The sequence below is a fragment of the Oculina patagonica genome, chromosome 6 (assembly GCF_052425735.1).
Source record: "Oculina patagonica isolate OP01 chromosome 6, crgOcupat, whole genome shotgun sequence".
Classification (NCBI taxonomy): domain Eukaryota; kingdom Metazoa; phylum Cnidaria; class Anthozoa; order Scleractinia; family Oculinidae; genus Oculina; species Oculina patagonica.
Window position 1 is genome coordinate 12,224,159 of NC_135763.1, and position 13,115 is coordinate 12,237,273.

The 13,115-nt window shown below is 40.1% G+C and overlaps 1 protein-coding gene across 3 annotated transcripts in view; it reads left to right on the forward strand.

The window, feature by feature from the left end:
- LOC144658882 (cytosolic phospholipase A2-like) overlaps positions 1-11,825 on the forward strand; it is a 31,921-nt gene extending 20,096 nt beyond the window's left edge. For all 3 annotated transcript variants that reach the window (XM_078519371.1, XM_078519370.1, XM_078519372.1), the window contains exons 4-15: positions 904-1,019; positions 1,126-1,163; positions 1,884-2,019; positions 2,435-2,571; positions 4,044-4,269; positions 5,329-5,446; positions 6,050-6,187; positions 6,601-6,714; positions 7,546-7,806; positions 8,831-9,015; positions 9,957-10,146; positions 11,117-11,825. In XM_078519371.1, the coding sequence (XP_078375497.1) occupies positions 904-1,019; positions 1,126-1,163; positions 1,884-2,019; positions 2,435-2,571; positions 4,044-4,269; positions 5,329-5,446; positions 6,050-6,187; positions 6,601-6,714; positions 7,546-7,806; positions 8,831-9,015; positions 9,957-10,146; positions 11,117-11,355 (1,898 nt within the window). In that variant the 3' untranslated portion in view covers positions 11,356-11,825. The remainder of the gene's footprint in view (positions 1-903; positions 1,020-1,125; positions 1,164-1,883; positions 2,020-2,434; positions 2,572-4,043; positions 4,270-5,328; positions 5,447-6,049; positions 6,188-6,600; positions 6,715-7,545; positions 7,807-8,830; positions 9,016-9,956; positions 10,147-11,116) is intronic.
- Positions 11,826-13,115: the final 1,290 nt, after the last annotated feature.

Sequence of the window (13,115 nt, forward strand, 5' to 3'; positions counted from 1 at the left end):
AGCCAATTACACAAAACACAGACAACGCATTGAAACAATCATAACTCGAAGTAAATGCACTGATGCGGCCGGTACGAAGAGCGGGAAAACGTAAGCAGGCGAGTCACGATTGGCTTTGGTTTTTCTTCTGATCGGTCGAGATAGTGGCGCGAGTTTTTTAAAACGCCCAATGACTAAGCATAGTAATGCAAAACCAAGGCAAACGCGAATTTTTTTCGACACTCGAGTGAGAACCGCTCCAAATATAATGCATTGGACTGAACGAAAACGGTTTTAGTTTCTGACTTCCTTTCAAATTAAACAGAAACTAATTTTATTTGATTAAAGACGGTCCTTCCTCTTGTTTGTGCGCCCACTTTCTACGCATCACGGGTTTGGCCTGTTTGTTTTTCGTGATTTCATACAAACAAATAAGTTTTCTCTCAAGATCTTTCGCCTTAGGCAGTACGACTTTAGCAATGAAAATCTGTAAATCTATAGGGTTTCCCGCGGGACCATCCCGTGATGTTCTGAACCTGTCCTCACAGACAGATCCCGTCCCGTCCCAGCTTGCTCAGTTTTGTAATATCCTAACCATTTGGAATCAAGATACTAGTTTTTCGACCATGAGGAGCGAAGGCTCTTGGTAAGAGATAATAATAATAATAATAATAATAATAATAATAATAATAATAATAATAATAATAATGATAATAATACTAATAATAATAATAATAATTTCTCGCGCATTAGATGAAAATCTTAATGCTCTTACAAGTAATAAAAATATTTAAAATTACAATAGGATGATAAAATATTAAATTCATTAAAATTCTAAAATTCATTATATTAAAAATACTAAAATTCATATAAAATACTATGTTGTTGTTGTTGTTGTTTCTCATATGAGTTTATTTTTTCCAGAAATTACTCTGATGGAGTCGGACACGCTCAAGGATGATTTGGTTGAAACCAAGACATTTGACCTCAGTGGTTTGGAACTTAAGAAAGTTTACCAAAAAACCTTCGTGTTCCGCCAGGTAATGTGTGATTTTTGCCTTCTCCGTCACGCTACACGTGTAACACAACTCTGAGGGACGAGAGTATCAATCTCTGAGATAATTGTTACTTTTTTTTCATTTTTAGACTTCAGAAGTTGACGTAGAGTTTAAAGTTGAAACAAGGTAAAATCAGTTTTTGTGTGAACTATGCTAGAATTATAAGGGTGCTCTCACTGATCAACAGAAAAAACCTTTGAACAAAAAAAGAAGGCAGAAATTCGTTCTCCAAGATCTGAATCAGTAAACCTTGATCAATGGTTTTTAAGAAATTTTCTTCCAAGTAAAACTGTCAAACGTGGAAACGTCAGTCCGACTTTTTCAAATTTGGGCCACGTCTTTCCTACTAGTCCGTAGCCACACCATTTTCTAACAATTTGTACGAGAAGTACAGTATATTTTAGCCAGGCCAGGCCACTATTAGTGGATTTTCAGTTAATAACAGCACCTTCATAGGATTTTCGAAGAGCACTTAGGGACGGACCATTATTTTCTTGGAGGGGGGGGGATGAAAAATTTTCCTCTACAAACTTTTTTTTTTTTTTAGTTTATGCACCTCTGCAAACATTTTTTTTTTCGAAATTCTTACTATTTTTTGTTATACATATCGTGTTTGCAAACAATTTATTTTGTCTTTCCAGGCCCTGCAAACAATATTTTTCACCCCTATGGCAATGCAGTGTCAGTGAGCCACGTTTTTTTAACAGAGTACTTGTAAACTAAACAGATTTAAAAATTAGAATTTCTTGTAAATGAATACGCGCCGTTTTTGGCAAATTCCAGAAATCCTGAATTTATCTCAGCCTTAGTATAAAATTGAAACCCGACAGTTTATTTTCTTCTCAGCTCTGCACCCTCCGACATGAGGTACAGCATGGATCTATGTGACGAAGAAAACAACTTTCGCCAAAAGAGAAAAACTGTGGTGTTTGAAGCCATGAAGAAGCTTCTTGGAGAACGAGGACCAAAGACTCTTGATGAGGTAAATAAAGATAGTCCGTGAAACAATCAAATGTCGCTGCCAATGTTTTGTATACTTCTGTTGGTAACTTTCTCGCGGCAAATTTAACTGCTGAACATGTCTGTAGATGCCGGTGTAGATGGGAAAATGTAGACTGCGGTCAATAATATTTTTAGCCAGCTGCGACAGGGCGAGGTTAGTATTCTGCCACTATTCACCGAGATTTTAAAGAATAATTGTTTTAGTATATACACACGAAGTGATCTCAATAACAAGCGATCTCAAAGTTTTCAGAAGGAAACCATTTTCAGTCGATTAATTGACCTCTCAATTAATGCGTGGAAAACGTTCAAGCGGCACTAACAATGCGCGAAACAGTTTTGCAGAAAAGGGTCGACGTCCTTTAACTTACTTTTATCGACTTGATTTTAATTAGGTGCCTTCGGTCGCAGTTCTTGGTTCTGGCGGCGGATTTCGTGCTATGGTTTCTCTCAGCGGTGTATTTTGCGCTCTGAAGGACATGGGTGTGTTGGATTGCGCCATGTACACTTCAGGACTGTCCGGCTCAGCATGGTACGTTTACAAAGTTCAAACTGTAGTTTTTAAATCAGAAATTTTCTTTGTTTTCTTTTTATGGTGGGGTGAGGATTATTCGATATATTAAGTCCTTTTTGTGGGAGGCGCGGCGGCCTAACTCGCGCTTCGCGCTCCCGCTCGCAATAAGCCCGCAAAAAAATAAACCGCCTGTTCTGCAGGCTACCTAATGGTTAGTGCGCCGGACTCCGGATCGAGCGGTTTGAGTTCGAGCGCCGGCCGGGGTAACTGTGTTGTGTTCTTGGGCAAGACACTTTACTCTCATACTGTCCCTCTTCATCCAGGCCCCGGTTGTTCAAAGGGTGGATAGCGCTATCCACTGGATAAATCACTATCCAGCGGATAAGTGTTGGCAAAACAAACTATGCTATCCACTGGATTACGATTTATCCGCTGGATAGCGTTATCCACCCTTTGAGCAACTGGGCCCAGGTGTATAAATGGGTACCGGCGACATAATGCTGGGGGGATACCCTGCGATGGACTAGCATCCCATTCAGGGGGGAGTAGAAATATTCCTAGCCGCTCAATGCTACAGAAACCGGGTTATTAAAGCTCCGGCAGTATGTGCCGCATGGCTCTAGGCTTACCCTTTTGCGATGTACAAAATGAAAATAATGCCAATTATGCTACCAGTGCTACTTTAAAAAAAGTGCAAAAATTATGCTCGTTCATTTAAATTATGCTAAAAATAGTGCTAGCACAATCGATAACGGCCTAAGGCGGTGGGCTTGTGATGTGTTACAGGTACCTCTCCACTTGCCATCTTTGCATTTAAAATTATACATCACATTCTGCCAACAAACTCAACACTTTTTAGAGACGCACTTAAAGAAACCGATAAATGTCACCTATGCTCTGAAAGACAAACACTAGTTCATCTTTTTGCTTCCTGTTCAAAAGTTAAGAGCTTTTGGTCTCATTTTACTAATTGGTGGAATTTCAAAAACTCCGAGCCAATAACTCTTGATGAAAACATGATCATTTACGGTGTTGCCAATGATTTCTCTCGTCGACTTGGTTTAAACCTCTGCTTGATTATCGCAAAACATTATATTTACACTGCCTCCAGAAAAGAAGAAGAGTACTACTGGGAAGCTTTCATGGGCGTTCTTGAAAGTAAAATTCAGATAGAGATGCATAAATCTAAGAAACAGATACAGTTGTAATCCGTAACAATAACTATAGAAATAAGTATATATAGAAATAAACATATATAGAAATAATAGATATAATAACAACAACAAAAGTAGGCACCCAGGTTTCCTGTTCTCTGTAATATATTCTTTTTTATTTAGTTTCTGCATGCCCTTTGTGTAACGTAAATTATTCTCTGTAAGTAAGCTATGTATTGTAGTGTATTGTAATTGTAAGTAAGCTATGTATTGTAATGTATTGTAAGTCAGTGTTAATCAATAAACTGCTTTATCTAAAAAAAAAAAAAAAAAAAGGTACCTCTCCACGCTGTATTCTCATCCCGAGTGGCCAACTGCACATCCACATAAAATCAGGGAAGAATTGAGGGAAAACGTGAAAGACAATTGGATGTGGCTACTACTGACCCCATCATGGCTGTACAAACACATGAACATCATCCTGGATAAGAAGTCACGTGGACAGCCTGTCAGTTTCACGGATTTCTTTGGTTATCTGGTTGGCGACACCGTTTTGAAAGACGTAAGTTTTATCAAAACCCAGACCCCACTCTCTGACAAACAAATCTCGTTCTCAGGTTGAACCCGGTGCACAAAGGCCAAGATGGCAGCTCGGCTAAATAGGAAAGGCCGTGCAAATTTTGACTCAAATTTTAAGGACATTCATGATGGAAACAGAAAGCTAAATCATTTTTTGTTAAAGGAGAAGTTCACTTCACAATGGCCATTTATTTTTTTTACGCCAATAAAAAGTTTACACAAAGATATGTTATTCACCAAAATTTTAGCCTCCAACGTTCGCTATAACCCTACGAAATCTTTTCCAAAACTCGACAACTGAACGCCGCCATCTTGGAGCTGGTAACGTATGCGTGACGTCAAAGAGCTCAGCCTGAAGTTTGGCGGAAAAATTTTAATAGTCGAAACTCCTTGTTTTTTGTAGTTCTTGAAGCTCTGTTTAAGCAGAATGGAGCTACACAAACAGGCATTTTGACAAACAAAAGCCACAACGAAGAAACAAGGAGTTTCGACTATTAAAATTTTCCCGCCAAACGTCAGGCTGAGCTCTTTGACGTCACGCATACATTACCAGCTCCAAGATGGCGGCGTTCAGCTGTCGAGTTTTGGGAAAATTCGTAGGTTAAGCGACGTAGAGGCTGAAATTTTGGTGAATAAATTCTTTTATAAACTTTTATTGGCGTAAAGAAAATAAATGGCCATTCTGGAGTGAACTTCTCCTTTAAGGTGCCCTATTCGCGATTCATTACTCGCGATCTGTTATCCCTGTAAACTGTAAGTTGGTAATTCCCAATAACGGTTTAAAAGCATTAACTTCTTTGAAGAACTGAAGAACTCTATACCCATCGGCTGGGTAGTATTTTGCTCATCTGTAAAAACGGTTTATTCCCTTCACTAAACCCTAAAATTACAAAAGACATGTTTCTCTTTTACGTTTTTCTGCAATCTTTAAGAAGTTTTCCTTTGCACTTCACGGAATCCCATGTATACCAACAATAATGGTATTTCTGTTTATATATATATATATTTTTATTCATTCATTTATTTTCTTTATCTTTTTAAGCGGAAAAATGTCCCAAAACTGAGTGAGCAGCGCCACATAGTGAAAGACGCCATGATTCCTCTTCCACTCTATACCTGTGTGCACGTAAAAAAGGATGTTTCTGCACAGACGTATTGTGGTAAGATAATTTGAAAGTTTCGCATACACTTGCTTTATTTGTTTGGTCTGGTGACCTACTGGTTAGCGCGTTGTACTGCAGGTTTAATACACGATTTTCTCACAGTACCGGGCTCTCTGCTCAATCCTCTCTTCCAGGAGTACTCGTTTCATGCTACGGATAAGCTCGGGTGGTGTGCAGATTTACTATTTCAGGCTAAAACAAATTGCTTTGAAACATTCCAGATCCCACCAGTATAACGTCAAAACCTTACTTAGAAGTGCTTTGTTAACGTCTTGTCTTTGTAGAATCGAATTCAGCTTTTTTTTGGAAACTTTCGTTCTCTCTTTTTATTTGTTTTGATGAATAATTCCCATAAAATCAAGAAAACAAAAATAAATTCCCCTTGGACATGATCATCGCAACCAGTGTAGTCCCCTACACTCGAGTCTAGTCCCCTACACTCGTTTCAGCGACGCTGGAAGTAAGAGAGCAAAACGAGCAGTCGAGGGACTGGACCGGGCACTGGACTATCCGCACTTAGAAGCCCTATAGTAAAATATCATTTCCCCTGATAGGTGAAAAATTGTGTTTTACTGATATGTTTGTTTCCTTCACTCGCAGAGTGGGTCGAGTTTAGCCCTTACGAAGTAGGCATGACGAAATATGGCACCTTCATGAAGACCGAGCACTTTGGGAGCAAGTTTTTCTGCGGCAAGCTTCTAGTACCGTACCCTGAACCTCCACTGCACTACTTACAAGGTCAGTTGTATTTATTGTCAGCGAAATGAATGTCAAAATAAGTTTTGTTACTTAGCAACGCCTATCACGAAAACGACAGGCTCAATCAAGTCTCAAATGGGGACACTATTCACCCGTAGAGAAGGCCGGCGCGTTTAAAGACAACTTCTGCATTAGTCCACTCCTTTACAATTTTTACCAAGTACTTTTAGGACTTGTTACAGCAAGGCGCCCAAAAGTGTGACTACTTTTAATTTATTCACATTCTTTCGTGCAGATTTAATCCAATCAGAAGTCAACTGCAAGCTATCCACGGCTTTTGATTGGATTAAATCTGCATGAAAGAATGTGAATATATTAAAAGTGGTCACACTTTTGGGCGCCTTGCTGTAAGCAGCTTTCCATTTGACAACCCACTCTCTATCCGCCCACAGGCATTTGGGGCAGCGCATTCACCATTCTTCTGCAGCGAGTTCTTCACGAGGGCCAACCACCTGATGACACCATCAAGAGCATGCGCAATGCCGGCGATTTGAGAGGAGAGCTACGTAAGTATTTATATTTAGATCACTCGTGTCATATTTAATGATACAAGAAAAAATAGGCTTTCTTTTTGCAACTACATAACTGCGATGATCTTCCATGCATAACATGATACAAGTAAGTAGGAAGGAAATGCCTGCGTATTCGATATAAGTGACTTGTCTTATTCGCTTCCACTCCCACTGGAGCCCAAGTCCAAGGAAACTGCTCGCCATCTTGGTCTGTTCTGGGAAATCCTTTCAAGCTGCCACCAGATGTAGTCTGCTTTGCTCGCCTCGTCGTCTACCGTCCTCCTCCAGCTGTTCCTGGGACGGCCTCGGCTCCCCTTCCCCTGTAGCTTCCACCTCAGTGCTTGTTTGGTGACATTGCAGGGCATTGCAGTTTGTTTTCCAAACGGTGTGCCGATCCAACTCCACTTGCGTCTTCTAATCAGGATGTTAATCCTTTCCTGCTCAGTTCTTGTACACAATTCTTTGTTCCTTATGACCTCTGGCCAGTTGTTTGCAGTCTTTTTCTCCACCGCTTACCATAATCCAACAGTGCATGCGGATAGCGTGTGCAAATTGCCTCGCCAGAGTTTTTATTTCTCGTGCAAGTTTTAAGCGCGGGTTTTGGTGTACATTTCCACCGTCAATGTATCAGAAGCTAGAGTTGCTCTCCCTTGTTGCCACGAGCAACTCTTACGCTTCTTTCATTCTCTCCAAACTTCTCGCGTGCACTCGATAGTGTATGCTATTAAAGCATAAACCAGTTTTTAAATAGCGATATTCCATCATGTTTGCGACTGGCAAAAGCAAACGCAATTAAACGCTAATTTTCTACCTTCCATCCCTTAGATGGTGTGATTGCTTCAGACAAATCAGAACCCGAGGGGGAGGATGATCTCAGCGATGAAGAAGAGGACATGGATGCTGCGGATGGAAAAGAAGCGAAAGAAGAACCGGCGTCACATGATTGTGAGGATCACAGCTTCCTGACTAGCGTAATGGAGAATTTCCTTGATAAAGTCTCTTTCCTGAAAACACGCGAAGGACGAGCAGGCCTGGTGCATAACTTCTTGCGTGGACTGCAGCTGATGGCCGCACCAGTCCCCTCAGGTGAGACATTGGAGAGCTTAAGATGCCCCGTTTTCGTTGCACGAGTTCGGTTAAATTGCCAGTAGATGTACTCGTACCAGTTTAGAAATCCCCATTTACCGCGGAGAAACGGCAACGTTACACGGCGCGCAAAGATATCGCACCGCACACTGTCAGAAAAAAATGGTTAGATGGTCTCGTTGCCCTACCTGTGCTTTGAAAGTGGGTTATCTTAAGTTTACTATTGTTGTTCTTTATCAATATTTTCGTCTATTTCGACCTCAAGTTATATCTATTTTACATGATTTTAATAGCTGGTTTAACCCTCGATCGTTCAGGCAAATTCATAACCGTGGTACAAGGGGTTATCATTCTTTTAAGGTAGAGTATTGATTAGAACGCCCTTTGCATCGATAGGTTTTGCAAGCGGGCTCGACGTTATGGTTATACCAGCAAATATACACCCATAACTGAAATAACTAGAACCAAAGATAGGCTATTATGGGTTAAGATAACTGATTTATTAACAATAAAACTACTGATAGTACTCATCCCCTTCACGAACTGCTTCCACCCCAGAGATCAAGGAGCCTTAGGAAAAGGGGACATCCTTACTTTCTGCCACGTGTCAAAACTGAATGTCATAAACGCTGTTTTGTGAACAGATGCCTTTTTAATTTTTTTATCTAATTGTAATGTTTTTCATATTTTTGTAATAAATTGTAATTCTTTTTTTATAGCAGTAAGTTAATATGAGAAATTGTAAGTCCAGTCGTATGCTTTGGGGCATGTTTCTTTTGGAAATAAATAAAAAAATCTTCATTTGCACGCTCTACAAGATGACACAATTTTTGTTGGTTATGACGTCATATGACGTCGTTTCATCCGCCATCTTGACATAATGAAACAATTGGCCACTACTTGAACTTTGCACGCATAGCTTCGAGCTATGATTTTTGCCAACGCAGTGCCTAACTTGTAACAGAAAAAATCATTAGAAAACCGAGAAGTTTAATATTGACTCAGTTCTGTTTTTTACACACAGAAGCCGAAGAGGTCACTGAAACCGCTGACCAGCTTGCCCTGAAGGCCAAGCGCATCTATTTAGTTGATAGCGGGCTCGTGTTCAACTCTCCATACCCTCTGCTATTGAGACCCCAGCGAGATGTCGACATCTATCTGTCATTTGACTTCAGTGCTCGGGAAAAGGACGACGTGCTTTCTTTCCAGGTATGAAATTTAATAGAATTTGTTTGCAAAACAAGAAGAGCTCTAGCCTCAGAAAACGATTGGGCTGTCACGCAATCTTTCATTCGTGGAAGTGGAACGCGTGACAAGTCAAAAGAGCATCAAGGTAGGAATCTAGGGCAAGACATGTTCTTGAGAAAGATATTTTACTTTCATAGTGCCTCTCTCCGCCTAGGTGTATCAATGGGTACCGGCGAAATAATGCTGGGGGGTAACCTTGCGATGGACAAGCATCCCACCCGGGGGAGTAGAAATACTCCTAGTCACTCAATGCTACAGAAACTGGGATACGCTCCGGTGGTATGGACCATTTGGCTAGCTCGTCGCAGACTTTACCGTTACCTATACCAAAGAAATATAAAAAATTGTCCCTTATCATTTAACTTTGCCTGGTGCAATTACACGAACTCTCTAAAGCTGTACTCCGCGTTGGTATCGGGCTAGTGATAGTAAATGAAAACTTAGTGTAACAAACATGAATGTAGCTAAAGCTGTTTTCCTCTAAACCTGTGATCCCTTACTACTGCATCGCCTTCTCCGCCTGTTTCTTAAGCTCCAGCTGTTCGCCAATCTTTACTCGCCTTTCGGGCAACTACTCCCATTCATTCAAAATTACTTGGCTGAATTAGGATGCTGCATTTCACGTCCTCTCAGGCTACTCCCTCGGGGTCTATTTAATTACATTAAAGCGTTCTCTCGTTGCAAACTCGTCCTCTCCTTTCCACGTGGGCTCTGTGGGTGTCGCGAATTGGTTTTTCACACCCTCCTGCCCTTCAGCGATATCTGCCATCCCTACATTTATACTCCTACTTTATGTCTTGTGCAATTGTTTTCCTCCCATATCTTTATAAGTATAATTCATAGAGTGTTTTATCGAATGAATATGAATATATAACAATTTTGTGTTCGATTTTTATCTTCAGGAACTTTTGCTGGCAGAGGAATGGGCAAGAAAGAACAATTTCAAGTTCCCTCCTATTAACGCTATGGAACAGTTCTGGGAAGACGGTTTAAAGGAGTATTACGTGTTCTCCGATCCCAATGATCCTACTTGCCCTGTAGTGATTCACTTTCCACTCATCAACAAAACTTTCAAAGAACAAAGCACTCCAGGTTTGTCAGTTGAAGTTTCATACATTTACGATGTCGTGGCTGTGACAATTTGAAGTTATCCAATTCATTTTGACTTTTTGAAACCCCGACCTTTTTCCCGCGCACTCGCTTAATTTGGTGCATGGTAGCAACATTTGACGCTGCCTCCTTGTGCTGTTTCTTATTGGACAATAAGAACCAAAAAACCGGTCAGGCGGTCTCACGCGACAATCAAACGCACAGCGTGCGCGTCTTCCCGCCAAAATTGCCTTTGCCAATGTCTCCTCCACTTTCAAAGCAAAACTTGCGACATTGTCTGAACTGGCTGAAAACTATTCGAAGGCTTAATTAATAAAAAGAATCAAATATTTGTTTTCCATCAACCCTTTTACCTTATATATATTTTGGGATTTCTATTTCAAACTTCTTGAACACACTACTATTCAAACACTGACAAATTTTAAGGCAACTAAGAGCGCGTTTTTTTTATTCACAATTCTAGAATGAGAATGGCCAGAACGTGAAATGCGCGCGTTTTTTTATTCCGCATCCTTTTCTGGAATGGACAGAACGTCATTCCATCCACTCTGCTCCCAGGAGCAGAATGGACGGATTGGACGGAATGCATAACCCGTAATTTGAGGGATGTGTCTCCTCTCTTTTGTAAATGGCACTGCCAGGGCATTTGGCAAATCCATTACAGTCTCATACTTTCTTCCTCCTCTTGCGATAATGGCTGCAGTGACAGCCTCTTCGTCGGTCGTAATATTTGTTATGCGATGTTTACTCGTGCCAGGACCGTGCATCTCGACGGGCGTTATTTCATGCAGGCAGTCCGAATCATCCCTAACATTCTGTATCAACTTTCTTATTCCATAATTGTGGTTAAAAAACGCGCCCTAAAACCGCACTTCGCGCCGGACTTATGCATGTGCTCTACTGTGCATTTTAACCTTTTGAATTTTGTTCTCTGGTATTTTTTGCATTTTAGGAGTCCCTCGAAAGACCACCGACGACAAGGAGTTCGCAGACTTCTCAATTTTTGAGGATCCTGAAGGCCCTTATAGTACGTTTAATTTCCATTACCTTCACAAGGCGTTTGATCGCCTGACAAAATTATGCGAGTTCAATACTCTGCTGGGCGAGCAAACCATCAAGGACGTCATGGCAGACTGTGTCAGGAAGCGACGGGAAGCTAAAGTTATAAATGGAAAGAACGGACACAAGTAGAGCTGGAGAAGCTCTAAACATGTACCCAAAGGAACCATGGAACTGAACTATTGAATAAGTAGAACGAGATGTTTGGATTGATAAATCATGAACATCAACGATATTGGAGTAAGATATGTAAATTACAGACTGTTTAGAAACGTCCATTACGTACCGTGTGTGGAATTACTGACATAGTTTTACGCAGTAAATTAAGTTAAACTTGTACGCTTTCACTGGCACGAAAAAGTGAAGTTTACCTTATTTATAATAAATAGTTATGTAGCTATGAAGTAATAAAAATTTGGCTTGTATCTGATCTTAAAATCGGGTTAAAAAGGTGGTAAAAAACCTATAAAACTGAATTTTCGGTAACTCTCTGTTACCTTCATCAGAGTTAAAATTGGTTCAGTTTTGCATAATAAGTTTTTTTTATACACCGCCGGTCTCTAGGGATGTTCCCAATGTTAAATAAACTTGTGGGAAATGCACATGCTCATTCACACAGTTAATGTCCTGGATAGAATACATCGAACTTCCTTTAAAAAAATCGTTCACATGTTGTGGTTCAATTTTATCATTGGTACAATTGGGTATTTTCCTTTGTTTTATATTCATTAATCATATATTACCATACACCAGAACAAAGGAAGTTACCAAATTGTACCAAGGGTAAAACATATATTCATCATTGAAAAAGTAGTAATAATAGCAATCATAACGAATATGTTAATCGACTTAATCATCTCTCAAACTCCTCTCAGGCTTACGCATGTTTCAATATTCAGAGGGGATTTTCTTCGGTATAGTACACTTGCGACTTTGGCACTTGCACACAGAAGACATGGAGTCACATTCTTTCAAACACGTACACAATTATCCGGGATTGGAAATCCCCCTATTCCTGGAGGTATTTACACATGAATAGAGCGGTTTTTACTTGAGTGTCGAAAGTAAATTGCGTTTGCTTTGGTTTTGCATTACTACGCTTAGTGATTGGCTTAAAAATCTCGCGCCACTTTCTCAGTTAATCAGAACTAAAACCAAAACCAATCGTGACTCGCTCGCGCACGTTTCCCCGCGCTTCGTGCCAGCTACATGTATTTGCTTCGAGTTTTGATTGGTTCACTGGATTGTCTGTGGCCTTTATGATTGGCCAGAGTAATTACTATGGTTTTGGTTTTACGACACTCAATTGAAAACTGCTCTATTGAAACAATAAGAATTTGTTAATGAGTTGGGTACTACCCAAACTGGTCATTTTTCAAAGTGGATCATTTGCTTATTAACGGATTTCTATTGTTTTAATAACACTTGCACACATTAGAGATGGAGTCATACCTTTCAAAAGCGCGCACAATTCTCCGGGAAATCCTCCTTTTCCTGGAGATAGGAATTGCTGAGTTAAAAACTGCCCAAACTGGCCATTTTGTAAGGTGTACCATTTTGCTCATTAACGAAGTTCTATTGTTTCGATATTCAGAGGATTTTCTCTGCGTGTAAAAGACTCGTGACTTCGACACTTGCACACAATAGGCATCGAGTCACACCCTTTCAATTGCGCATGAATATTGAAACAAACTGGCCATTTTTAATGTGGACCATTTTGCTCTTTAACGCGTTTCTATTATATTTTTTCAATATTCAGAGAGAATTTTCTCTGCGTGTAACAGACTTGTGACTTTGACACTTGCATACAATAGACATGCACCTTTTCAAACGCGCACACAATTAAGTAAAATGTTTTTGAAGCGTTCTCTGGTTAAAAACTTGTTAAAAGA